This window comes from Heloderma suspectum, chromosome 4 (genome assembly GCF_057233095.1).
Source record: "Heloderma suspectum isolate Gila_16-S chromosome 4, 16-S_ref, whole genome shotgun sequence".
Lineage (NCBI taxonomy): Eukaryota > Metazoa > Chordata > Lepidosauria > Squamata > Helodermatidae > Heloderma > Heloderma suspectum.
The window spans coordinates 7,762,795-7,788,815 of record NC_139461.1 but is presented as its reverse complement, the minus strand read 5'-3'; the positions used below and the strand labels follow the sequence as shown (position 1 = coordinate 7,788,815).

The following is a 26,021-nucleotide window of genomic DNA, read 5'->3' as shown; positions in this document are numbered from 1 at the left end:
GAGGTGTTTAGAATGGAGGAGAGCCGCCCTGCGAAATCTGATGGATGCAGCAAGGCTCCGGGAAAATCTGTGGTGCCCTAAGTGGCCCGTATTTCCCTGCTGTAGACTGCTCCCACCCCCCAGAATGGAAGTTACAGGGTTTGTACATCCCTAAGCAGAGCAAGATGGAAATAGCCTCTCCCAGGCTTCAGAAAGGACAGTATTCCACAAACATTGTGCCACTACTGAAAAGGCCCTACTCCAAGTGGATGCCAGTCTCTCCTCAGAAAGGAAGGCACTCAGAGTATGGCCATACCAAAAGCTCTTTGTACATTGAGAAGCTAATCTAGAGAGAATGTGTTCTCTCTAGATAAGAAGGTGATATGGTTGTGTACATCACAAGAAAATGGCACGGTTGTTTATTTTCCCCCACTACCATTGTTCTTCACAGATTTTGCAAAATTTTCTACAGCTTCAAAATCTTGCAAAATCTACTTGACCAGAGACTAAAACAGGGGGACCAAAGAAATGAGTGTGTACGCCATGCTGCCCTAACCTGGTCCCCTCCAGATGTATTGGACTTCAGCTCCCTGGGATCACTTTCAACTCTGAAAAACTATTGCCTCTCATCAGCATGGACAAGGGAATTCCCTTGTGTCTTTTCCAGTCTTGTGGGGCAATGGGATGACCCATGGAATAAAGGAGAAGAAGACAGATGTAGCATGATGTGGTTTTGCACAAACATTTGCTGCCCTGACAACAAATACCTCAGAATCCAGTAGTGGAGGCTGGTGGCTCCGATGTTAGTGGGACAGTGAATCTGCTCAGGGTTTCAGTCAGAACCAGTAAGAATTCTAAAGGAGCTGTCCAGGGTGCAAATTCACTGCCCCAGTGACATCAGAGCCATCAGCCTCCACTGGAATCTGGTGAACGAGTGCAGAAACCAAGCCCACCCCGTCTGAAGTCTTATGTCTGTCTTTGCCCTGAGAAAACTCTCCACATAACTTGCAAGCTATCAAACCAAATGCAACCCACCCCACTCAAGGGCTATGTCCAGATGGCTGGGCACGATCCCATGCATCTTGGGTAGACTTGGAAATGCACTGAATTATCCCCCGCTTCCTTTTCATAGGAAACATAGGATGCCGCCATACACTGAGTGAGACCATCGGTCCATCTAACCCAGTATTGTCAACACTGACTGGCAGCAGCTCTCCAGGGCTTCAGGCAAGAGACTTTTGTAGCCCTACCTTGAGATGCTGGGGGTTGAACTCGGGACCTTCTGCCTGCACAGGTGGGGCTCTACCACTGAGCTACGACCCTTTGACAACAGATGTTTGGCTTGATGGGTCCTGATTTTAAAAAATCATGTCTTTGGAAGCCTAAAAGATGGCCCATTTCTTTGGGCCGTTTCCTCATCGACCCAAACTTCCACAGAGCTCACACCCTACAATTTTGATCTTGTGTTCTATATTGTGTCAAACACCCACAAATGAGTGCAGTTATCACAGTAATGAGATGCTATATAACCTCTCCAAAGGTCTGCCATTTCAGAGCCAGCCGGAAAGGGACCATGAAGGGGACATCATAGTTGGCATTCTTGCTGGGAGCAGTTGTGTGTGTGGAGATAGGTGGGCCTTCTGGTTCTTCTGTTCTGTTTTGGTGGGTCTGCACCCATTGTTTTTCTCAGGACTTGGCTCAGGGCATACAGTAGACTACATACAAGGAACCCAGTCCTGGGTGATCTCTCTCAACAAGGCTCCAATTCCAGGTTTTGCTTGTGGAGGTCAGTTCAAAGGCTGACCTAACGGAGCAAACCATCCAAGCAATCACTCAGGGCAGCAATATGTTGAACAGCTCCAGTAAAGCGACTAATGACAATCTGCATGCTGCACCGCAGGATTCCTTGGCACAGGATGCTGTGGAGCAAGAGGGTGTAACTCAGGGTAAAAAAGACATTAAAAAAATTACAGCAGTAAGAGGTGATTTGCAAGTGTTGCACCATGTTCAGAACAAATGTACCTTTTTCTCTCAGCTGGGTGAGCACTGAAAAACCACTTCTACACATTTCCAGTGTTGTCAGTTTGAACCAGAGAAAAACCTGTTATGGAGGATGCCTTGCCTGCTGGCTAGCACCTGGGACGTCATGCACACAGCTCCCCCATAATCCCCAGAGCAGTTTTGCTACTGCTTTTTTTTAAACATAGAAGCCGAGGACATAGAGCTGGAAGGGACCTCAGAGGTTGTCTAGTCCAACTCCCTGCCAATGCAGCATCCCTGATAAGTATCAGCATCCTTGATAAGATCCCTGATAAGGATCCCTGATAAGTGGCCATCCTGCCTCTGTTTTACAAATTGTAATGAAAGGGAGTCCACCACCTTCCAGTGCAGGCCATTCCACTTTTCAACAGGTAGAACCATCAGGACTCAGGAAGGTCTCCCTAATGTTTAGTCTAAATTACTATATTATTTTAATTTGAACCAACTGCTATGGGTCCTACCATCTAATTATTAGTTCTTGTAGGTTACTCTGGGAGCCTCTCGACTGAAGAGCGGGATAAAACTGCTTTGAAAAATACATACATACATACATAAATCAATAGAAGAAGTTTGGTATATTTGCTAACTATATTTGTTAAGATGAAGGAAGGATGTATAATGGTGCAATCCTATGCAAGTTTACACAGAAATAAGTCCTACAACTCCCAGCATTCCCCAGCCAGCATTTCTGTCTAAACACGCATAGGATTGCACCGTAAATAATGTACACATGGCACTCAACATTTTATTTATTTATTCATATTTTAAAGATTTCTAGGCCTTTCAGGGCAATGTCCTCCCAAGACAGCTTACATAAAAAAGATAAAATATAATTCCAATAAAATGCAATCAAGGTTTATTTATTATATATTTATTGCATTTATATCCTGCCTTTTTTCCTCTTGCAAGGAACCCAAGCGGGCTTATATTATCTTCCTCCTCTCCATTTCATCCTCACAAAAGCAACCCTGTGAGGTAGGTTGGGCTGAAAGTCTGTGACTGGCCCAAAGTCACCCAGTGAGCTTCCATGGCTGAGTGGGGACTAGAACCCAGATCTCCCAGCTCCCAGTCCAACATTCTAGCCACTACACCACACTGGCTCTGATAAAAAAAAAAAACCAGCAGTAAAACCATCTCAAAAGTTAGCACCACACTCTTACTAATTTAAACAGCTAGCAATTTAAAACCACTGCCCCCTCCCAAAAAAATAGGTAGGAAACCTGATGCATGGATCAAGCATTTCACTAGTTGGAATGTACATTTCTGATGCAAATTGCAAAACCACGCCCATACTGCACGTGAATCATAGAGCTGAGGAATCATAGAATAGTAGTGGTGGAAGGGGCCTATATGACCATCAAGTCCAACCCCGTGCTCAATGCAGGAATCCAAATCAGAGCATCCCTGATGGCTGTCAAGCTTTGTCTTGAACGCCTCCAGTGTGGGAGAACCCACCACCTCCCTAGGAAATTGGTTCCACTGTCATATTGCTCTGACAGTCAGGACGTTTTTCCTGTTGTTCAGCCAGAATCTGGCTTCCTGTCACTTGAGCCCATTATTATTTCACATCCTGCATTCTGAGATGATCGAGAGGAGATCCTGGCCTTCCTCTCTGTGACAACCTTTCAAGTCCTTGAAGAGTGCTATCCTATCTCCCCTCAGTCTTCTCTTCTCAAGGCTAAACAAGCCCAGTTCTTTCGGTCTCTCTTCATAGGGCTTTGTTTCCAGTCCCCTGATCATCTTTGTTGCCCTCCTCTGAACCCTCTCCAGCTTGTCTGCATCCTTCTTAAAGTGCAGTGCCCAGAACTGGACACAGTACTCCAGATGAGGCCTAACCAGTGCTGAATAGAGGGGAACCAATGCTTCTCGGGATTTGGAACTATGCATCTATTAATGGAGCCCAAAGTAGCATTGGCCTTGTTTGCAGCAACATCACATTGTTGGCTCTTATTCAGCTTGTGATCTATCACAATTCCAAGATCCTTCTCACTTATAGTGTTGTTGAGTCAAGTACCCCCCATCTTGTAACTGTGCATTTGGTTTCTTTTTCCTAGGTGCAGAACTTGGCATTTATCCCTATTAAATGTCAATCTGTTGTTTTCTGCCCAGCGTTCCAGTTTATGAAGATCACTTTGAATTTTGTTTCTGTCTTCCAAGGTATTAGCTATCCCACCCAATTTTGTGTCATCTGCAAATCTGATCAGCATTCCCTCCACCTCTTCCTCCAAGTCATTAATAAAAATGTTGATGAGCACTGGGCCCAGGACTGAGCCCTGCGGTAGCCCACTCGTTACCTCTCCCCAGTTTGAGAAGATCCCATTGATAAGCACTCTTTGAGTCCGATTCTGTAGCCAACTGTGGATCCACCTGATCGTTGTTTCACATTGAGCTAGTTTGCTCATCAGGACATCATGGGGCACTTTGTCGAAAGATTTGCTGAAGTCGAGGTATATTATGTCTACAGTATTCCCACAGTCCACAAGGGAGGTGACCTGATCAATAAATGAGATCAGTTTCGTCTGGCAGGATTTGTTCTTGACAAATCCATGTTGGCTTCAAGTAATCACTGCATTAATCATAGAATCATAGGATAGTAGGGTTGGAAGCTTCAGTAAAGGAGATCGTTACCTTGTCGTGGTGCTGGAGCTTGAGCACCTCAATGACATCATGAGCTAAACCGTGAAGGGACACCCAAGACGGGAAGGTCATGGCAGAGAGGTCAGACTAAATACTATCCCTGGGGAAGGAAACGGCAACCCACCCCAGTATTCTTGCCATGAAAACTAAATGGATCAGTACAACCAGAGATATGTCATTATACCATCGGAAGATGGGACTCCCAGGTCGGAAGATGGTCCAAATGCTACTGGGGAGGAACAGAGGATAAGTTCAACTAGCCCCAGATGTGATGACGCTGCTAGCTCAAAGCCGAAAAGACGGCTAGCGGCCGATGGTGCTGGTGGTGAACGACGAATCCGATGTTCTAAAGATCAACACACCATAGGAACCTGGAATGTAAGATCTATGAGCCAGGGCAAATTGGATGTGGTTATTGGGGAGAGGTCAAGATTAAATATAGACATTTTGGGTGTCAGTGAACTGAAATGGACTGGAATGGGCCACTTCACATCAGATGACCACCAGATCTACTACTGTGGACAAGAGGACCACAGAAGAAATGGAGTAGCCTTCATAATTAATAATAAAGTGGCTGAGGCAGTGCTTGGATACAATCCAAAAAATGACAGAATGATCTCAATTCGAATTCAGGGTAAGCCATTTAACATTACAGTGATCCAAATATACGCCCCAACCACAGATGCTGAAGAAGCAGAAGTAGATCAGTTCTGTGAGGATCTGCAGCACCTACTGGATAGTACGCCAAACAAAGTTGTTATTTTCATTACAGGAGACTGGAAAGCTAAGGTGGGTAGTCAAACGACACCTGAAATTACAGCAAGCATGGTCTGGGAGAAGAAAATGAAGCAGGACATAGGCTGATAGAATTTTGCCAAGACAACTCACTGTGCATAACAAACACTCTCTTCCAACAGCCTAAGAGACGACTTTATACATGGACTTCACCAGACGGTCGACACCGAAATCAGATTGACTACATCCTTCGTAGCCAAAGGTGGCGGACATCTATGCAGTCAGTAAAAACAAGACCTGGAGCTGATTGTAGTTCAGATCACGAACTTCTTATTGCACAAATTAGAATCAGACTAAAGAGAATAGGGAAGACCCACAGATCAGTTAGATATGAGCTCACTAATATTCCTCATGAATATGCAATGGAGGTGAAGAATAGATTTAAGGGATTAGATTTAGTAGATAGGGTCCTGGAAGAACTATGGACAGAAGTTCACAACATTGTTCAGGAGGTGGCAACAAAAAACGTCCCAAAGAAAAAGAAAACCAAGAAGGCAAGATGGCTGTCTGCTGAGACACTGGAAGCAGCCCAAGAAAGAAGGATCGCAAAAGGCAACAGTGAGAGGGGGAGATATGGCCAATTAAATGCAAAATCCCAGAGGTTAGCCAGAAGAGATAAGGAATTATTTTTAAACAAGCAATGCGTGGAAGCAGAAGAAGATAATAGAATAGGAAGGACAAGAGACCTCTTCCAGAAAATTAGAAACATCGGAGGTAAATTCCAGGCAAAAATGGGTATGTTCAAAAACAAAGATGGCAAGGACCTAACAGAAGCAGAAGAGATCAAGAAAAGGTGGCAAGAATATACGGAAGATCTGTATAGGAAGGATAATAATGTCAGGGATAGATTTGATGGTGTGGTCAGTGAGCTAGAGCCAGACATCCTGAAGAGTGAGGTTGAATGGGCCTTCAGAAGCATTGCTAATAACAAGGCAGCAGGAGATGACGGTATCCCAGCTGAACTGTTTCAAATCTTGCAAGATGATGCTGTCAAGGTGATGCAAGCCATATGCCAGCAAATTTGGAAAACACAAGAATGGCCACCAGATTGGAAAAAATCAACTTCTATCCCCATACCAAAAAAGCGAAGCACCAAAGAATGTTCAAACTATGGAACAGTGGCACTTATTTCACATGCCAGTAAGGCAATGCTCAAGATCTTGCAAGGTAGACTCCAGCAATTCATGGAACAAGAATTGCCAGACGTACAAGCTGGGTTTAGAAAAGGCAGAGGAACTAGAGACCAAAATGCCAATATCTGCTGGATAATGGAGAAAGCCAGGGAGTTTCAGAAAAACATCTATTTCTGTTTTATTGACTATTCTAAAGCCTTTGACTGTGTGGATCATCACAAATTGTGGCAAGTCCTTGGTGGTATGGGGACACCAAGTCATCTTGTCTGCCTCCTGAGGAATCTGTGTAACGACCAAGTAGCAACAGTAAGAACAGACCACGGAACAACGGACTGGTTTAAGATTGGGAAAAGAGTACAGCAGGGTTGTATACTCTCACCCTACCTATTCAACCTGTATGCAGAACACATCATGCAACGTGCTGGGCTTGATGAAGCCAAGGCTGGAGTTAAAATCGCTGGAAGAAACATTAACAATCTCCGATATGCAGATGATACCACTTTGATGGCTGAAAGTGAGGAGGAGCTGAGGAACCTCATGATGAAGGTAAAAGAAGAAAGTGCAAAAGCTGGGTTGCTGCAGCTAAACCTAAAAAAAACCCAAGATTACGGCAACCAGCTTGATTGATAACTGGCAAATAGAGGGAGAAAACGTGGAGGCAGTGACAGACTTTGTCTTTCTAGGCGCAAAGATTACTGCAGACGCTGACTGCAGCCAGGAAATCAGAAGATGTTTACGTCTTGGGGGGACAGCAATGACAAATCTTGATAAAATAGTTAAGAGCAGAGACATCACACTGACAACAAAGGTCCGCATAGTTAAAGCAATGGTATTCCTCGTAGTAACCTATGGCTGTGAGACCTGGACCATAAGGAAGGCTGAGCGAAGGAAGATAGATGCTTTTGAACTGTGGTGTTGGAGGAAAATTCTGAGAGTGCCTTGGACTGCAAGAAGATCAAACCAGTTCATACTCCAGGAAATAAAGCCAGACTGCTCACTTGAGGGAATGATATTAAAGGCAAAACTGAAGTACTTTGGCCATATCATGAGAAGACAGGATACCCTGGAGAAGATGCTGATGCTAGGGAAAGTGGAAGGCCAAAGGAAGAGGGGCCGACCAAGGGCAAGATGGATGGATGATATTCTGGAGGTGACGGAATCGACCTTGGGGGAGCTGGGGGTGGCGATGGCCGACAGGAAGCTCTGGCGTGGGCTGGTCCATGAAGTCACAAAGAGTCAGAAGCGACTGACCGAATAAACAACAACAAAGGGTTGGAAGGGGCCTACAAGGCCATCGAGTCCAACCCTGTGCTCAGTACAGGAATCCAAGTCATTGTTTTCAAGATGCTTACAGATGGATTGCTTTATCATCTGCTCCAGAATTTTCCCAGGGATTGATGTCAGACTGACTGGTTTGTAGTTCCCACGTTCCTCCTTTTTACCCTTTTTGAAGCTAGGGACAACATTAGCCCCCCTCCAGTCATCTGGCACTTCCCCTGTCCTCCATGATTTCTCAAAGGTAATAGACAGTGGTTCTGAGAGTTCTTCTGCCAGTTCCTTTATTACTCTAGGATGCAGTTCATCTGGCCTTGAAGAGTTGAGCTAATTCACAGTAATTAGGTGCTCCTTGACCATATGCCTATTGATCTCAAGCTGCAATCCTGCCCCTTCAGCCTGTATTTTGCCTTTGCTAGGGGGCTCATAGACCCTCTTCTGGGAGAAGACTGAGCCAAAGTAGGAATTGAGCACCTCTGCCTTTTCTTTGTTGTCTTTTATCATTTTGCTATCCTTATTTAATAGTTGAACCACGATTTCTTTCCTCTGTCTTTTACTATGTACGTATCTGAAGAAAGACTTTTTGTTGCTTTTAACATCCCTTGCTAACCCCAGCTCGTTCTCAGCTTTAGCCTTCCTGATACCATCCCTGCAATTCTGTGCTATCTGCTTGTACTCTCCTTTGTTGCTTGGCCTTCCTTCCACTTCCCATATGTGTGCTTTTTTGTTTTCAGGTCATCCCTAAGATTTTTGTGAAGCCACATTGGCTTCTTCTGTTGTCTTCCACCTTTTTTCTTGTTGGAATGGTTTGTAATTGTGCCTGGAGAATTTCCTTTTTTAAAAGCTCCCACCCATCTTGGACTCCTTTTCTCGTTAGAGCCGCTTGCCATGGGACCTTACTGATCATTGTTCTGAGTTTATTAAAATTGGCTTTCCTAAAATCCAGGGTACGTGTTTGGCTACACTCGGCTTTTCCTTCCTTTAGAACCAAGAACTCAAGTGCAACATGGTCGCTTTCCCCCAGAGTTCCTGCAACTGCTACTTTATCCACTAAGTCTTCTCTGTTGGTTAGGATCAAGTCAAGGATAGCCAATCCTCTAGTTCCTTCCTCTACTTTCTGTAGGAGGAAGTTATCCACCACACAAGTCAGGAATTTCCTGGAGGGGCCATGTTTTGCAGAATTTGTCTCCCAAAAAATATCGGGGAAATTGAAGTCCCCCATTACCAATACATCATGCTTCCTTGAAACATTGGCTATTTGCTTTTCAAAAGTTTCCTCCTCGTCTTCTCCTTGATTGGGTTGCCGGTAGTAGACTCCGACCACCATGCTCCTTTTATTCTTTGCTACATTTATTTTAACCCAGATGCTCTCAATGGGGCTACCAAGCTCATCCTCCTGTATTTCTGTGCACAGATATGTATTTTTCACATATAGTGCAACCCCACCTCCCTTTCTGTTCCTCCTGTTCTTTTTGAACAAGTTATGTCCTTCAACTGCTATATTCCAGTCTTGAGAGTCATCCCACCAAGCATCAGTTACACCTATGAAGTCATAATTTCCCTCCCGTATTAAGAGTTCAAGTTCGTTCTGTTTGTTTCTCATACTCTGGGCATTAGTATATAGACATCGAAGACTACGTGCTTTGTAGTCTGGCTTTCTTCTTACATGTTTCTAAAGGCTATTATTCAGCGCTACAGGAGCTGTTCTCTCCATTGCGGTGCATGAGCCTTCGTCCATTGTTACCCCCATCTTTACGTCTCCCTCCCCCACAGGATTCAGTTTAAAGACCTCCTGATAAAGTTCTCCATGCTGTGGCCAAGCACATTCTTCCCGTCCTTTGCCAACAGCCCATCTTCCAGAAGTATAGCCCATGGTCCCAGAATCCAAATCTCTCTCGTTGGCGCCACCTTTGTAGCCAGTCATTCACCCGGAGTATTTTTCTTTCCCTTTCTGCCTTCTTCTAACTACTGGAAGGATGGATGAGGAAACTATCTGGGCCCCGAAGTTCTTGAATTTCCTTCCCAAAGCTTCAAAGTCTGGCATGATTTCGTCATAGCTCCGCTTGGCGGTGTCATTTGTTTCCACATCGATGAGAAGAAAGGGATACCTGTCAGTGGGCTTTATGAGTGCAGGCAACCCTTCAGTTGCGTCTCTAATCTGTCCTCCTGGAAGACAGCATACCTGGTGAGTCCACCAGTCTTTGCGACATACTTGGGTTTCGATCCCACACAGCTAGGAGTCTCCTGCTACTACTACTCTTCTCTTGTTGTAGGCCTTGGTTTCATCACCTCTGCTTGGCTGACCTTCCACCTCTTGCTTGCTCTCCTGCAGGGTCCCCTGTAATTCTTCCTCTGCAAGCTGCCCTCCTGTCTCATCCTCAAGTACCTGGAAATAGTTCCCTAGTTCCACTGCTTCCACTGGTGCAGAGTGAGTTCTAGTTCATCTGCTCCTAACTGTCCCCCTTTTTCAAGGAGTATCCTCTGCTGCATTTTTCCTCACCTCAGCATTTCCCTCTTCTGCCTCAGCTTGCTGTTGCTCTTCAAACTCCTGGTCTTCACTTTGCTGCTGTAGTTCCACCGTTCTGTCCAAGAACTCTTCATGTTCTTTTATTCCCCAGAGGGTCGACAGTCACCGCTCCAGTCCTCTTACTTTTTCTTCCAGCAGCGTGATCAACTTGCACTTGTTGCAGGTGTAGGCCATGTTGTTCTCAAGCAAGAAAACAAACATTGCACACACCTTGCAGGTCACCACCACTGGAGAGTCTTGTCCCTCCATGGCCTCTTTTCCCTTTTTCTGATTGTTCTAGAGTAGCCTGTGCCTGGTCCTCTACTCACTGGAGGTTAAAAACAGAGTCCCACTGGTGTGGAAGTGTGTGTTACAAGAAAAAGAAATTTAAAAAATGTTTTTTTAAAAAATGAAAACCCCCCTGTGATAGCTCTTAAAAAACTAAGTCTGTTTTCACCCTTGGATTGCCACCAGTCTCTGAGATGTTGCAGAGCACCTTGGAACCCCGCTCTTAGAATCATTGAAGTTCCAAGAAAATTGACCACTGGCTCGAGTGACTGAAGGCGGGAGGGGGCTCAAAAGCTTCATCATGAAAATCACTTCATATTCTGTTTCCGAGATTAATTTGTGGTCTATGGGACTTTTGTTGCTGTTTGGGGGCAGTTTGTTGTTTTTGCAGTAACCAGTACTCCTTTTTAACAATTGGTTTTGAAAGTTACAACTAATACAGTTATAGACAATTTTGGCGTTGGTGTTGTTACCATGGTTGCTTCTGGCACATGTCTCGAAACACATCTGCTCCTCCATGTTCAGAGAATAAGTCCTTCCAGGACACACATATCTGGGGAAATTCTGCCCAACTGGGGTACCAAGAGAGCTCTTCCCCACTTTGGCCCTGCCTCTATTCGGCCAGAAGACACGCTGCCCTCTACAGCTGACCCAAACAAGCATGTTCTAATCACAACACAAGCAAGCCAAGAGTGGGTAATGCATTGATCATTTCATCTAGGTAGCGGAGTGCCAATGCAAAATACGAACAGGGAGCAACGGAAGCAAGAGTCAAGCTTTTCCCGAAGTGGCGTTTTATCAGGATAACATAATAAGGTGTCAATTCAATGGCTACTGAAGGCTTCCAAAGAGGAGGGAAAGAGAGGAGGGGCGGGGAGCGGAGGGAGAGATTGTGACACAGTGGAAGTTTGCCTTCTGAGAAGAAGAGGGCAGAAGCGGGAATTTCCAGTAGGATTTCAGAAAGGCAGGACAGGAGAGATAATTGGTACTAGTCCTTCCTTAGTCATCAGTCTGAAAACTGGAGAAGGGAGTCATGATTCAAGAATATGGAACAGAGGGCTCAGCTGGAAGGTCACAAATGGAAGGGAAGAGCAGGAGAGGCCTCTAGCGGGAAGGGGAGAAGAAAAAAGGGAAGTCTGGGGAAGGGGAGACTAAGCCACAACCGTGGAAGTTCTCAGGCCAGTGACAGGTTTGGCAACAGAGGCTTGTTCTGGGTGTTCCCACTAAAAGAGGTGACTGTTTTCCATATTTGATTTATAATACTTCTTATATGCTTCCCTTCCCCTGGTACACATGGAAAGACCTTGCCAACCCACGAAGCTGACTGTGGGGAGATTCAGGACAAATTAAAGGAAGGACGTCTTCACACAGCGCAGAGTTAAACAAAGGAATTCGCTACCTAGTGATAGCCACCAACTCGGATGGCTTTAAAAGGGGGTTAGACCCATTCCTGGAGGAGAAGGCTCTCAATGGCTACTGGTCCTGATGGCTATGTGCTACCCCCAGTAACAGAGGCAGTGAGCCTATGTACACCAGTTGCTGGGGAACATGGGCGGGAGGGTGCTGCTGCACTCATGTCGTACTTGTGGGTTTCCCGTGGGCAGCTGGTTGGCCACTGTGTGAACAGAATGCTGGACTAGATGGACCCTTGATCTGGGCCAGCAGGGCTCCTCTAGTGTTCTTATGATTTGTTTAGCCCTATAACTGTTTAGATCCTCGAAAAGATGCACAGGCAACCCCCCAAAGCGCCAGGCATAACCACTTCTGACATAGTATTCCTGCCCACCCACATGCACTGCTGGGATTGCTTTCAAAAGTGAGCCTGTGGACACACAGCATCACATCAGAAGAGACTCAAAGAGCAGACCTGCCTTCTCTGAGCTGTTCCACCTTCCGCGGAGATTCCCACATCAAGGATTTCAAAACAGCTCACACCCTCTATTGTGTGTGACTTCCACAGATCTCACAGCTCCCCATTTATCCCAGGCTTAAGACGTTATCCAAAGGCTCACTGGCTCAGCCAGAGTGAGCTGACAATCAGCATGAAAGCAGCATCTTTCCTTGTTTCCATTTTGGGTGCTGTTGTCGTGTGCGCACAGATAGGTAAGCCACCTTGCGCGTCTCTTGGTCAAGGCAAAAGGATAGACCATGAAGATTTTTTAAACAGAAAAGGGTGGTTAAGATGGCCAAATACAGAGGCTGCCTGCTTTTAATAGCATGCCCCGTCCACGTTTACATGGTTTCGAGACAGGATTTCCTTCCAGTTTAAGTGCTGACTGCAGCCATCAAAAAATCATTTGGGCATTTATTTCAAAGCGGGTCGGCCGAGGTCTGCTTGATGTATTTGTAGTGTGTTGTGGGGGGGGGGGTGACAGCAAAGCCTGTCCCCAGGTGAGGAAAAAATCGGTTGAGCCGCTGAAAAAGTATGCCACAAAGTAATCCACTTCAAAGGGTGGAAGAAGCTACTGTTTGCTGTCATCACTCAAGCAGGAAGACATTCTCATACGGACGTGCTGCGAACGCCAGCCTGATTTGGGGCGAGAATCCAGTTCATTCTCTGTGTGCCGAGGAGGGTTTTGGAGCAGAGTTTTGCAAACAGAGCAGCAGCTCTTGCCTGCTGCCACCGTGCCTCGTTGCAACCCATTTGCAAAACTAAGGGTGCAATCCTATGCATGTTTAGACAGAGAAAAGGCCTACAACTCCCAGCATACCCCAGCCAGCAAGGCTGGCTGGGGAAGCTGGGAGTTGTAGGCCTTTTCTCTGTCTAAACATGCATAGGATTGTGCCCTAAGTCTCTCTTCACACCTGGGGTTTTCAGCAGGATCCTTCTTCTTTAATTACTGGTTTTCACAGGAACTTTAAATGATGCCACTGCTCTCCTGCTGCTAGCTCACAACTTCCCTTTCCCATGTTATCTGAGAATGGGGAAAACCTGGCATTTTCTGTGCTTGCGACTGAAATCATCATCCCCCCCCCCCCGGTGTTTCCCCTTTAGCTCTTTGTCCCGCTTTGTGTGGGTGTGTGCTAGGGGGTGTTTCTGGGCAGTGTTGAATAACATTGTCATGACAACAAATGGGGGGGGGGGTTCTGCCTCTCTCCCATTCCACTACGGGGGCCAGCGCTTGAACTGTAAAGTGGTTAACCATCCCAAGTGCTTCTCCAAGATCCCCCTGAGCACAGTAATGCTTACTTCTGAGTAAACTCATTGGCTGTAAGGCTTTCCTGTCCTGGGAGTAAGTGCTATTGAAATCTGTGTGGCTTGCTTCTGAGTAGGCATGCACAGGAGTGCATTGTAAGTCTACTTAGAGTAGCATTCTTAAGGTCTCCCATCCCCTTCAATGCATGTACTTGGAACCTCCCCTTCCCACTGACTTCACTGACTGCTTCTTCTCCCTTCTGCTCACCAGATTGATGGGCGTTTTTCCTCCCCGGGTGGATGGGGGAGTCTCCCTTCTCAGCCACGCAGGAGAAAGGATTGACAGTTAGGATTTCAATGGGTATTAAAAGTGCCTTTTCTCCTCCCCTGAATAAATTCATCATGCAGAGCTTGGAATGGTCATTTTTAATGGTTTCTTTTTTGTGTGTGGAGTTGTTTTAGATAAGGCAGTAATGCTGAGGTGGTTTTCCATAGTATTCCCTCCGACCTAGCCAGCCACTGTCTCTTCTCCTAGCACACCTTACAGGGTTGTTGGGTAGCCAGAATAAGGGGGGGAAGCAACAACAGTACATGGGGGGGGGAAAACAAGCCACTTGATGGGAAGGCAGAATAAGGGGGAGAGCAGCCACAGGTGATGACAGATAAGGAAGGAGGGGATGCAGGAAGACATGCAGGCAGTAGGGATGGGCGGAGCATCAATCATGTTACAGGAACCAATGGGGGGGCGAGGGGCCAGCAGCCCCCTTCTGTCCCAATTTTTCCATGCGGCTCCGCCCAGCTGTGCAAAGGAATACAGCAGAGGGAATCGCTATGAGAGATGCCTGTATACAGGGCCAGTCTAAATCCCAGGAAGGATCGGGAATCAAAAGGAACAGTTTATTGTGGAATAAAATGCCAGGTGTGAACACAGCCTAACTGAAGTTTGCAATATTGCATGGAGAGATGGGGAGAGAGAAGGGAGATCATCCTGCTCGTTAAAAAAAAAAAAAAAAGAGTCTCTTGCCATGGCTAAAGTGGCTGTTTGGATCTTTGTAGCAATGGATGGGGCTGATTTCAGCCATATTCCAGTGCATTTGGGGGTGGTGGGAGAGTTTTGCCTGTTGTTCTTGCGTACCCCTTTTCCTCTATCTTCTCCCACTCTCAGACGGTGATTTCTTCCACCGCCTGTTCCCGTTTCCTTTTGCCTTTGCTTCCCATCCAAGAGATTAACGGATGAGCCCGCTGGGTAGCTGCTGCAGTGCCAGCTGAGTCCTCCAGAGGGCACTCACAGGCACAGTAACAGCCTTTGGCGAAAGCCTCTGGAAAGGGGAGGGGGAATTCAGAGCAAGTGGTGTTGCCACCTGGATCTGTATAACAGGTAGAAATTCTACAAGTGCAGCTTTCGCCAGCATCGAGATGCAGTGATGGGGCAATCTTCATTGGCTGTATTCTTGTCTGTCACGCTGCTGTTAAAGTCATAGCAACCCTGGACCTGGATAGAGGGTGGAAGGTGGTAACATTATGTGTGTGCCCAAAACTGTAAGGGCTGCCGGAATCAGAGGGAACGGAAAACTAAAGCAGTTGGTCAAGGTGCTTCTGCTCTCCCCTCAAGTGAATTGCTAGTAGTATCAATTCAGGGGTACCAGTTAATGGATGGATTGCCAACTCATCAGGAAAAACTGGCCTAGGCTTGAAACAAACGAGCTCAATCAGCAGTTCCAGATTTTCACAGCAAGGAGATACATATTATCAAGCTGTTAATGCAGACACTAGGAGGGTTCAAACATGTGCAGTTTTGGTGGCTGAAAATGGTAGCAAAATGGGATGTGATGGGGGGGAATGTGTGCTCAGTGTTAAAATGGTGCACAACTCTTAGCCCCATTTCCCTAAGAGATCAAACAAACACTTTAGTTCCCTGGTGCTGGCATCTTCTTGCATGGTCAGCTCAAACTCTCCCTTCTGTCAACTCCACTGATCTAGGCTACTGTCTGTGAAATCCAGACTTGCAGGATGCTCCCAACTAATGCGTTCCATTACTTTAGGCTTCTAACTGCTAAGTTTAGAAGTCACAGCTCCTCTGTTGCCACCATGTTTAACTTGTAAAGAGAAATGCTAAGCTGTATTGACACTGAAAGCTGCGAGGAGACGGCAGAGAGTTATTTGCCTGGAAAATCTCCCCCCCCCCCCAACTGCCCTCTTTACTTCAGTTCCATTAATTGTGTTTCACCTAAGCAGCCTTCCCTACATGGTGCTCTCCAGGTGTGTTGGACTACAACTCTCATAATTCCCATCCAGCATGGCCAGGGCAGCAAGATGGAAAAGGCTGACCTAAGGAAAGACCTTCCCACGCCCACCCCCTCTGCCTGAGACCCTGGAGAGCTCTCCTGCCAGTAGACAACACAGCATGGATCAATGGATCAATCTGGTCTCAGGCAGCTCAGCTTCCTACATTCTGCAGAAATGTCCCATTCAAATGTTGTTTTTCCTCCTCTCCTTGTTTTGCAGCTCATTCCATTATTTGCTTCACATGCGAAGGTCAGAGGTCCAACTGGAATTGCCTGACTATGTCAGTCTGCTCCGAGCATGAGCAAAGATGCTTAACTATTGGTACAGTTTCAGGAACTGGTAAGTCAAGCAAATCCACTGTTATATTTGGTAATTCAAACAGCTCTCATGACTGATCTGGCCTCTTGAGCAGAAAAACCTGAGAAATTCTGCAGCTGCAATTTCCAGGAGCAGGGAGCCCTGGGGGGGTGGGGGGGAAGAGAGTTGTTTTCAAAAGCCCCAACTGAGCTGCCAACTGACCAAAAATCACACCTGGTGTACTTCTGTGCCTTTAAAAGCAGTTCTGTTTTTTTTTTAATAGGACTGTGTAACAAGAAGAGCCTTTTTTTCTTTTCCATGGCCTGAAAATAAGTTACCTGCACTTGGCTGCAGATCCAGCTTCTATTAAGGGCATCAGAGCAAAGCCCACTGAAAAGTTATTTAACTGTTATAGCACAGTTCCCTCCTCACAGGGTAGTCACAACAGTACACCACCTCCATATGCTGTTTGATGTGCATATTGATTGCTTATTTATACAAATATGACTTAAGACTAATTGCTGGGCCTCCTGTTATTGCTGGTCTGGACCTAATTGCTGATCTGGACCTCCTGCTAACCCCACCCACTCTGAGGAGATGCCTGTCTCTTAAAGGGCCATTGCTTGATTCTTCAGCCACTGGCTCCTCTGACATAGGAGTTGTGAGGATTCCAGTGCACACGTGGGGGTACCCTCTGAGTCCAGTAAAGTCAAATCCTCTAGTCTGGAAGGTCCCAGGCTGACAGAGGATAGCTCACTGAATAATACCTCCTCTACCTCAGAGTCCTCCTCTGAGTTGGGGGTGGGGTGGGGTGGGGTGGGGTGGGGTGGGGGGATATGGCCAGAGAATATGACAGGCTGCTTTTCCTGGGGAATCTCCATTTCCTGCCAGGCCTGAAGAAGGCTCAGCCTCCTAAGCACAAATAGCCCTGGATAACTCACCGGTAGGATTTCTCTGCCTTCAACAGCTGCACAACAGACTGAATTTCAACAAAAAATCCTAACTTCATGTGTACATTAATGGGGACTGAGCTGGTGGTGACTGACCAAGAAAGGGACCTTGCAGTTTTGGTCAACAGGCCAATGAAAATATTCAGCCAGTGTTTGGCTGCTATGAAAATGGCAAATTCCATGTAGGGGAACATTAAGGACGGGATTGAAATTCAAACTGCCAATATCATACTGCCTTTATACAAGGAAAGGTTACAACGTTTAGGCTTTTTAAGTTCAGAAAACAGGTTAGTAAGAGGGAAACATGACAGAGGTGGATAAAGTTATGCATGGTGCAGCAAAAGTGGATGGGGAGCTGTTTTCTCCTTGTCTCATAGCATTAGAACCCAATGGGGTCATCCCATGAAGCACAGATAAAGGGAAGTACTTCACTTAGTTAATGCTATGGAATTCAGTACCACAAGAGGCAGTGATGGCCATCAGCTTTGATGGCTTTAAAAAGGGAATAGACACATTCTAGAAGGATAAGGCTACCTATGGCTACTTGTCAGGATGGCTCCATTTTACTGACAGTATCAGAGACAGTATGTCTCTCAATGCCAGTTGCTGGGGAACATGAGTGGGAGGGTGTTAATACACTCATGTCCTGCTTGTGGGCTTCCACTGGGACTTCTGGCTGGCCACTTTGAGAACAAAATGATGGACTCGATAAGGGCTTTGGCCTGATCCATGCCCTGGTGTGCCATTTATAATAACACCCCTGTGAGGCAGCTGTGCACAGATCTGCCAAAACACGGCCTCCCCCAACCACCTGGAACTTCCACCACTGTGATCAGCTTACACTGGGGCCAGTCAGCAGGAAAATGATGCAGTTTGCACCATTTCTGCCAAGGCAAAACCCTCTGGCCCTCATAGGTCATTTCTCCACTGGGGGTGATGGAACTGGTAGCCTTCATCCCGCCCCTGGTGAGAAAAGACACCGGCCGGGGCTTGTGGAACACCTATCACTGTCTCCTTACCTGCCCCAGGTGAGTTTGGGGGGCCCTTGGGGGGTAGGACAGGGGGAAGTGTAGGTGGCTGACATTTTCAAGGGATACATTGCCCCATTCGTGTCCCCTCTATTGGATGTGATTGTTGATGCATGTAAGATTGCAAGTACTTCAGGTCCTGCAGGGAATACTCACAACATCCCTCATCCATATGAGCTCCTTCTGGCCCCATCTCTTCTTTCAGGACAAATCTTCGCTATTAAGTTGATTATTTCTTCATGCAGGCCTTTGCCATATTTATTTATGTATTTGAAGTATTTTTATGCTGCTCCTCAGCCAAAAAGCCTCCCAGAGTGGTTACTCCCACAGGCTTACAGTCTAATAGGACACAACTCACAAGGAAAGAGGAATGGGGATGGGAGAGGGGGGAAATTAATAATTTTAGCAAGGCATATAAGCTGGTCTGTTGCTGAAGGAGGGCTTTAACTGGTTGGTGCTGCTTATTTCTTTTGTTGTTTGTTTGATTGTTTGTTTATTTATTTCATTTCTATACTGCCCAATAGCCAAAGCTCTCTGGGCAGTTCACAAAGATTAAAACCAAAGAGCACACAATAAAACAATATAAAATTTATAAAACATTAAAACCACAGTATAACAATATAACCAGAATAAAACCAGAATAAAACCTAGCAGCAATGCAGAGGTTTAAAATACAGGTTTAAAACAGAAAAGCTTAGAAGACTAGAAAGCTAAAATGCCTGGGAAAATACAAAGGTCTTCACCTGGTGCTGGAAGGAATACAACATAGCTGCCAGGCGAACCTCTTTAGGGAACTCATTCCACAATGGGAAGCCCACAAATAGGACAGGAGGGCCATAGCACCCCCTGCTCATCTTCCTTGGAAACTGACACTGAGAAGCACACTGCCTCTGATGCTGGAGGCCATCTATAACCACCATGGCTATTTTATTTATTTCATTTCATTTCTATACTGCCCAGTAGCCAAAGATCTCTGGGCGGTTCACAAAAATTAAAACCACAAAGCACAGGGTCTTATAGGCCCCTTCCAACCCTACTATTCTACTATTCTATGATTCTATAAAATAATATAAATATGAAACTTAGAACCACAATATAACAGTACACCAGAATAAAACCTAGCAGCAATGCAGAAATTTAAAATACAGATTTAAAACACTAAAGCTAAAAGACTAGGAAGCTAAAATGCTAAAATACTGGGAGAATAAAAAGGTCTTCACCTGGTGCCGGAAGGAATACAACGTAGGTGCCGGTCGAACCTCTTTAGGGAGCTCATTCCACAGCCTGGGTGCCACAGCAGAAAACATCCTCCTCCTAGTAACCACCCGCCTCACTTCCTTTGGCAGGGACTCATGGAGAAGGGCCACTGAGGATGATCTTAAGGTCCAGGCAGGCACATATGGGAGGAGGAGATCCTTCAGATAACCTGGCTCCAAGCCGTTTAGGGCTTTGAATGTTAACACCAGCACTTTGAATCGGGCCTGGAAATGGACTGGCAGCCAGTGCAGCTGGAAAAGTACTGGCGTAATATGAGCTCGCAGGCCAGTCCCTGTTAACAATCTTGCTGCCCTATTTTGGACCAGCTGAAGTATCCGGACCGTTTTCAAAGGCAGCCCCACGTAGGGGTGTACAAACCCCAACCTACCTGGCTCCACTGGGGGTCTGTGGGGGGGGAGGTGATCCGGTCTCCCGTCCCCCCCGGAATCCTCCCCAGCCGGCTCCGCTCTGCAGCAAGTCCGCAGAGCCAGCGGCCGGGGCTGGCCGCTGCCAGATTTCCGTCCACGGCCAGTCTTCGGACGCAAATGGCGTCTGGCTTAGCGGATGCCATTTGTGTCCCTTTGCCTTACTGTGATAGGCTATGTAAATCTTTATGTAGCCTATCATGGTAAGGCAAAGGGACACAAATAGCGTCCAGATGCTATTTGCATCTGAAGACCGCCGCAGATGGACCTGGCCAGACCCGGACCCAGTGATGCCAGGTAGGATCTGGCCGGGTTGGACTTCGTGGGGTAGGGTGGTCCGTTCTGCCACGGACTCCGGGGGGGGGCAGATTCTAAGAATCCGGCCCCCACGGAGTCTGTGGCGAAATTCTCCTCCATCCCTAGCCCCATGTATAACACATTGCAGTAATCCAGATGAGAAGTTATCAGAGCATGGATAACTATAGCTAGGCTCTCTCTGTCCAGATAAGGGCGTAGTTGGTATATCAGCCTAAGCTGATGAAAAGTGCTCCGTGCCACTGAGTTCACCTGTGCCTCAAGTGACAGTTCTGGATCCAAGAGCACCCCCAAACTACGAACGTGATCCCTTCAGGGGAGTACAACCCCCTCCAGAACAGGTTGAATATCACCTAGACAGGCAGATGAACCACCCACTAACAGCACCTCAGTCTTGTCTGGATTGAGTTTATTGGCCCTCATCCAGTCCATTACCGTGCCCAGGCACTGATTCAGAACAGCCACTGCCTCACCTGGGTTTGATGAGAAAGAGAGGTAGAGCTGGGTGTCATCCGCATATTGATGGCACCTCAGCCCACACCTCCGGATAACCTCCCCCAGCAGTTTCATGTAGATGTTAAACAGCATGGGGGATAAAACAGAGCCCTGTGGAACCCCATGGCACAATTGCCATGGCACAGAGCAATAATCTCCCAGCACCACCTTCTGGAATCAGCCATCCAAATAGGAGTGGAACCATCACAATGCAGTGCCTCCAATTCCCAGGATAGACAACCTATCCAGAAGGATACCATGGTTGATGGTATCGAAAGCCGCTGAGAGGTCTAGGAGAATCAATGGGGTCGCACTCCCCCTGTCCCTCTCCTGGCAGAGGTCAGCCCACAGGGCGACCAAGGCAGTTTCTGTTCCAAAACCAGGCCTGAAGCCTGATTGAAATGGATCTAGATAATCCATTTCATTCAACAGTGCCTGGAGCTGTCCTGCAACCACCCACTCAAGCACCTTGCCCAGGAAGGGGATGTTGGCCACTGGCCTATAATTGTAATGTCTTCTGGGCCCAGGTTAGGCTTTTTCAGGAGTGGCCTGATTACCGCCTCTTTTAAAGAGTCCGGCACCACTCCCTCTCTCAAGGAGGAATTTACAACCTCCTGGACCCAGCCAGACATCCCTTCCTTGTTTGATGTAATAAGCCATGAAGGGCAAGGGTCAAGCACACAGGTGGTCAACCGGACCTGGCCAAGCATCTTGTCTGCATCCTCAGGCCTCAATAACTGAAACTCATCCAATAAAACTGGACCAGACGTTATGTTTTTTTATGTTTTTCATTTTGTTTTTAATTCATTTGTTTTATGCTATGTTTTAATTAAGATTTTGTTTTAATCCAGATTTTATTTTTAGCCACATTGACTGCAGAAAGGAGTCATATAAATTAAATAAATAAAGTATTATTATTATTATTATTATTATTATTATTATTATTGCATCATCACAGTGCAAGGCATTTTACAGAAGAGCCAGTATGGTGTAGTGGCAAGAGTGTTGGACTGGGAGCTGGGAGATCCGGGTTCTAGTCCCCACTCGGCCATGGAAGCTCACTGGGTGACTTTGGGCCAGTCACACACTCTCAGCCCAACCTACCTCACAGGGTTGATGTTGTGAGGATAAAATGGAGAGGAGGAGGATAATGTAAGCCGCCTTGGGTTCCTTGCAAGAGGAATAAAGGCGGGATATAAATGCAATAATAAATAAAAATAAATAAATAAATAAAATATGCAATTTAAAACAGATCCTCAGCAAACAGAAAACTGGGTCCCTGCTGCAAGGAGTTTACAATCTAAGTTTTTGCAGATGGTAAGACACCAGAGGGATGTTAGGAAAGGGAGGAAGGAGAGAGGAAAGCGGCCGGGGGTGGTGTGTGTATGTGTGACTATGTATGAGCAAATACAGTTTCACATACCTAGCCTGCATTTCTGTTGTGGGCAAGGGCTTCATTTGTGCTTCCTTCATATTTGCCTTCCTTCATCAAGGTAACGATACCGAGGTGCTCATCACCAAGAAGTGTGCCGAGAAGTGTCCATCCGAACACAGTTATGCAAACCGCGCACTGAACTCTCTTTTTTGCTGTGAACATACCTGGTGCAACTTATGGCCTCCAAAATAACGCATACCTGGTGGATGGAGACTGGTCTGATGGAGATGGTCTGTCTGGGGCCACCTGGAATTAAGCTGCTTTCCCCTTAGCTCAGCAACTGTGAACTAGAAAGAAAGTCTACAGCAGCCCTCCCCAACCTGGTTCCCTCTGGCTATGTTCGACCACAGCTGCCATCATCCCCAACCAGCCAGGAGGATAGGCTGGTGTAAAGGGTCCCTATTGTGACGCTGAAGGTGTTGAAGGGTTTCTAATCCTCTTTCTGCTAAGAAGAAACAGCTAGGTTTGTACCTTTCAACACCTTCCCCTCCTGCCCTATCAAACTGGAAGGGAAGAAAGGAAGGGCTTTGTTCCTTCATGCTCCTGCTGTTTACGGAATAAAAATATTTTTCAAATGTTAGTTCATATGTTTTTCATGTACAATGGGTGGCAGACACCCCCCGAGTTTCATTTGGAGTGAATGGATTCATTTGGAAGATGCCCACTGGACATTCAAAAATAATTGAATATTAAATCAAAATCGGTTTAAAATTGGACCACGGACGTGTGAGGAAGCTCTGTACTTCTGTTTCTTTTTTCTGTTTTGTCTTCAAACACTCTTGGATATCTGTGGAAAGTCTGTGGGGCTTTCAGGCACCCTGGCTTTTCCAGGGGCACATTTGAATACAGTGATTAAAATCCCCCACCCCACCTCGCAACTATCTGTGTGTGTGTGTGTGTGTGTGTGTGTGCACGTATAAACTTGGAACTCAGGATGACACTTCATATATCTGAAGAGGACTGTAGTCCACTAAAGGTTATGCCATAATAAATTTAATAGACTTAAAGGTGCCACAAGACTCCTTGTTTATTTTCACTATTTTGTGACATTTAGGGTGCAGTCCTAAACTTCAGTCTAGGGATGTACAGATTCCCCACCATCCACTCTGGTGGGGAATCCATGGTGAGGGGAGCTCCCGCTCCACGAGGATTCCACAGAGCCGAGGGCCGCTTACCTGAATCAACCGGAGCCCTCCGCCTCCGCGCCAACCGCCATTAAAAAAAAAAAAAAAGGCGATCGGCAGGATGTGCCATAGACTTATACGCAAGATTTACTGCTCTATTTTGCGTATACGTCTATGGGGACAGAATTCCAGAAAAACATCTATTTCTGCTTCATTGACTACGCTAAAGCCTTTGATTGTGTGGATCACAACAAACTCTGGCAAATTCTGAAAGAGATGAGAGTACCAGACCACCTTACCTGTCTCCTGAGAAACCTGTACGAGGGTCAAGAAGCAACAGTAAGAACCGGACATGGAACAACCGATTGGTTCAAAATTGGGAAAGGAGTACGACAAGGCTGCATATTGTCACCCTGCTTATTTAACTTATATGCAGAGTGCATCATGAGAAATGCCGGGTTGGATGAATCACAGCTCAGAATTAAGATTGCCAGGAGAATTATCAACAACCTGAGATACGCAGACGATACCACCCTAATGGCAGAAAGCGAAGAGGATCTCAAGAGCCTCTTGTGGAGGGTGAAAGAGGAGAGTGCAAAAGCTGGTTTGAAACTCAACATTAACAAAACTAAGATCATGGCATCTGGCCCCATCACTTCCTGGCATATAGAAGGGGAAGAAATGGAAGCAGTGACAGATTTTACTTTCTTGGGCTCCAAGATCACCACAGACGGTGACTGTAGCCATGAAATTAAAAGACACTTGCTCCTGGGGAGGAAAGCTATGGCAAACCTAGACAGCATAGTAAGAAGCAGAGACATCACCTTGCTGACAAAGGTCCGTCTAATTAAAGCTATGGCTTTCCCAGTAGTAATGTATGGCTGTGAGAGCTGGACTATAAGGAAGGCTGAGCGCCGAAGAATTGATGCTTTCGAACTGTGGTGGAAAAGACCCTGATGCTGGGAAAGATTGAAGGCAAAAGGAGAAGGGGACGACAGAGGATGACATGGCTAGATAGCATCACCGGTGCAATGAATATGAATTTGAGCACACTCCGGGAGAGAGCAGAGGACAGGAAGGCCTGGTGTGCTATGGTCCATGGGGTCACGAAGAGTCGGACATGACTTAACGACTGAACAACAACAACTATGGGGACATCCTCCCGATCGCCATTTTTTAAAAAGAAATGGCAATTGGTGCAGAGGCAAAGGGCTCCCAGTGCAACAAGCAGCTGTACCGTCCTACGCAGAATCCTCCAGGAGAGGAGGTAAGTGGGGCCGATCCGCTGTGGATTCCTCAGGTCAGATTCCAAAGAATCCAGCCTAATTTTAATCTGCGGCGGATTTCTCTAACATCCCTGAACATACTTCAGTCTAGCTTATTTGGACAGATGCTGAAGAAAGCTTACCTTTTTCATGTGTTGTTCATCTTGGGGGGGGGGGGGACAGTTATTCCTCAAGGCTCGCAGGAGTAACTGCTGCCTCAGTGCTGCTAAACTGTCCCATCGCTTACTTATAAATACACTGAAATCAAGGTACTTGTCTGTGTTCCAGATTTGGACCTCTGGCTTGTCTCTCCCCTGTCAAGCCAGAGGGCTTTTCTGCAGGAGGCTGTTAATCCACTGCATTTGCTTTTGGTTTTGTCGCAACATTGAGATCTGAGCTCTACACAAGGAGTGCTTCCTTTCCTGCTTAACCACTGCATAACCTCTTGGTGGCACTGTGGTATAACAGAAAGGTGCAAATACACAAGCGAGAAAAGCTTTCACTTTCACAAAGAATACTGCATTTCCCCAGTTCTAAAAAAAACTTGCGGAAAGTGCTGTCGACAAACAGAAGTGAAAATGGAGGGTCATGCATCATCTAAAGAACCTGCCTGGTGAACCCCTTGGCTCTGTCTCTGATGACCCCCTTGATTCTGCCTCCACTGACCCCCTTTCTGCCCCACCAGTTAAATTGGCCATCAGCCTCCACTGGGCATAAGCATCCCATTGGACACTGCCTCTTTTCTGCACACCCTGGGATGCAACTGCAGGCAGTGGGGTGCCTCTGCAACAACAAAGAGAGAGAAAGAGGGATCAAGGAGGGGGAAAGAGGAAGGGTTCACAAGATTCTTCCTTTGTGAGAGAGTGAGGCTTCTTTGGGCATTTCTAGATGAGGCTGTTTTTGAATGCTCAGTATTGTGCAGGTATTCCAAGGTCTCTCCCATGCTTTCCAAGCATGTGTGTATGGGGACTGATGGGGAAAACCTTGCATTTGGGGAAATGGCACGATGAAATGCTGGTGTAGTTGCGCAATTCTGCTTTACCACAGCGCCACCGAGGGGTTATGCAGCAGAATGTACAGAAAGGCAGAGGAGGAAAAAATCGGAAAGAAAGGGTGCGCAGATATCCAGTTGTAATCCTACAATGGAATCCCAAAACAGAAGCAGCGGTAAAGTGGCCGGCTAAAAGCCTCATCTGGAAATGCCCTTTGGATCAAAGAGTAGTAACTATTGGGCTGCCTGGGTGTTGCTTATATGCTCAGCGTTTGAGTTTAATGATTAAATCTCTAACGATTGCAAGACTCCTGTCCCTGCTGGCTCATCAAAGTAAACTGACAATCTTTCCTTCCTCCCAGCT

General features: G+C 46.4%; 1 protein-coding gene across 1 annotated transcript; it reads left to right on the top strand.

Annotated features, from left to right (window-relative positions):
- The first annotated feature begins 12,695 nt into the window (after positions 1-12,695).
- On the top strand, positions 12,696-22,854 carry LOC146346509 (lymphocyte antigen 6E-like). Its single transcript, XM_084848603.1, has 3 exons — positions 12,696-12,756; positions 16,295-16,414; positions 22,336-22,854. The coding sequence occupies exons 1-3, from the start codon at positions 12,696-12,698 to the stop codon at positions 22,467-22,469; spliced, it is 315 nt and encodes a 104-aa protein (XP_084704729.1). The 3' UTR covers positions 22,470-22,854.
- Positions 22,855-26,021: the final 3,167 nt, after the last annotated feature.

Bases quoted from the DNA above. Each gene is read 5' to 3' on its own strand.
- LOC146346509 (XM_084848603.1), top strand. From the start codon at position 12,696: ATGAAAGCAGCATCTTTCCTTGTTTCCATTTTGGGTGCTGTTGTCGTG. The intron at 12,757-16,294 runs GTAAGCCACCTT...CTTGTTTTGCAG, and splicing joins TGTCGTGTGCGCACAGATAG to CTCATTCCATTATTTGCTTC. The intron at 16,415-22,335 runs GTAAGTCAAGCA...TCCTTCATCAAG, and splicing joins TGGTACAGTTTCAGGAACTG to GTAACGATACCGAGGTGCTC.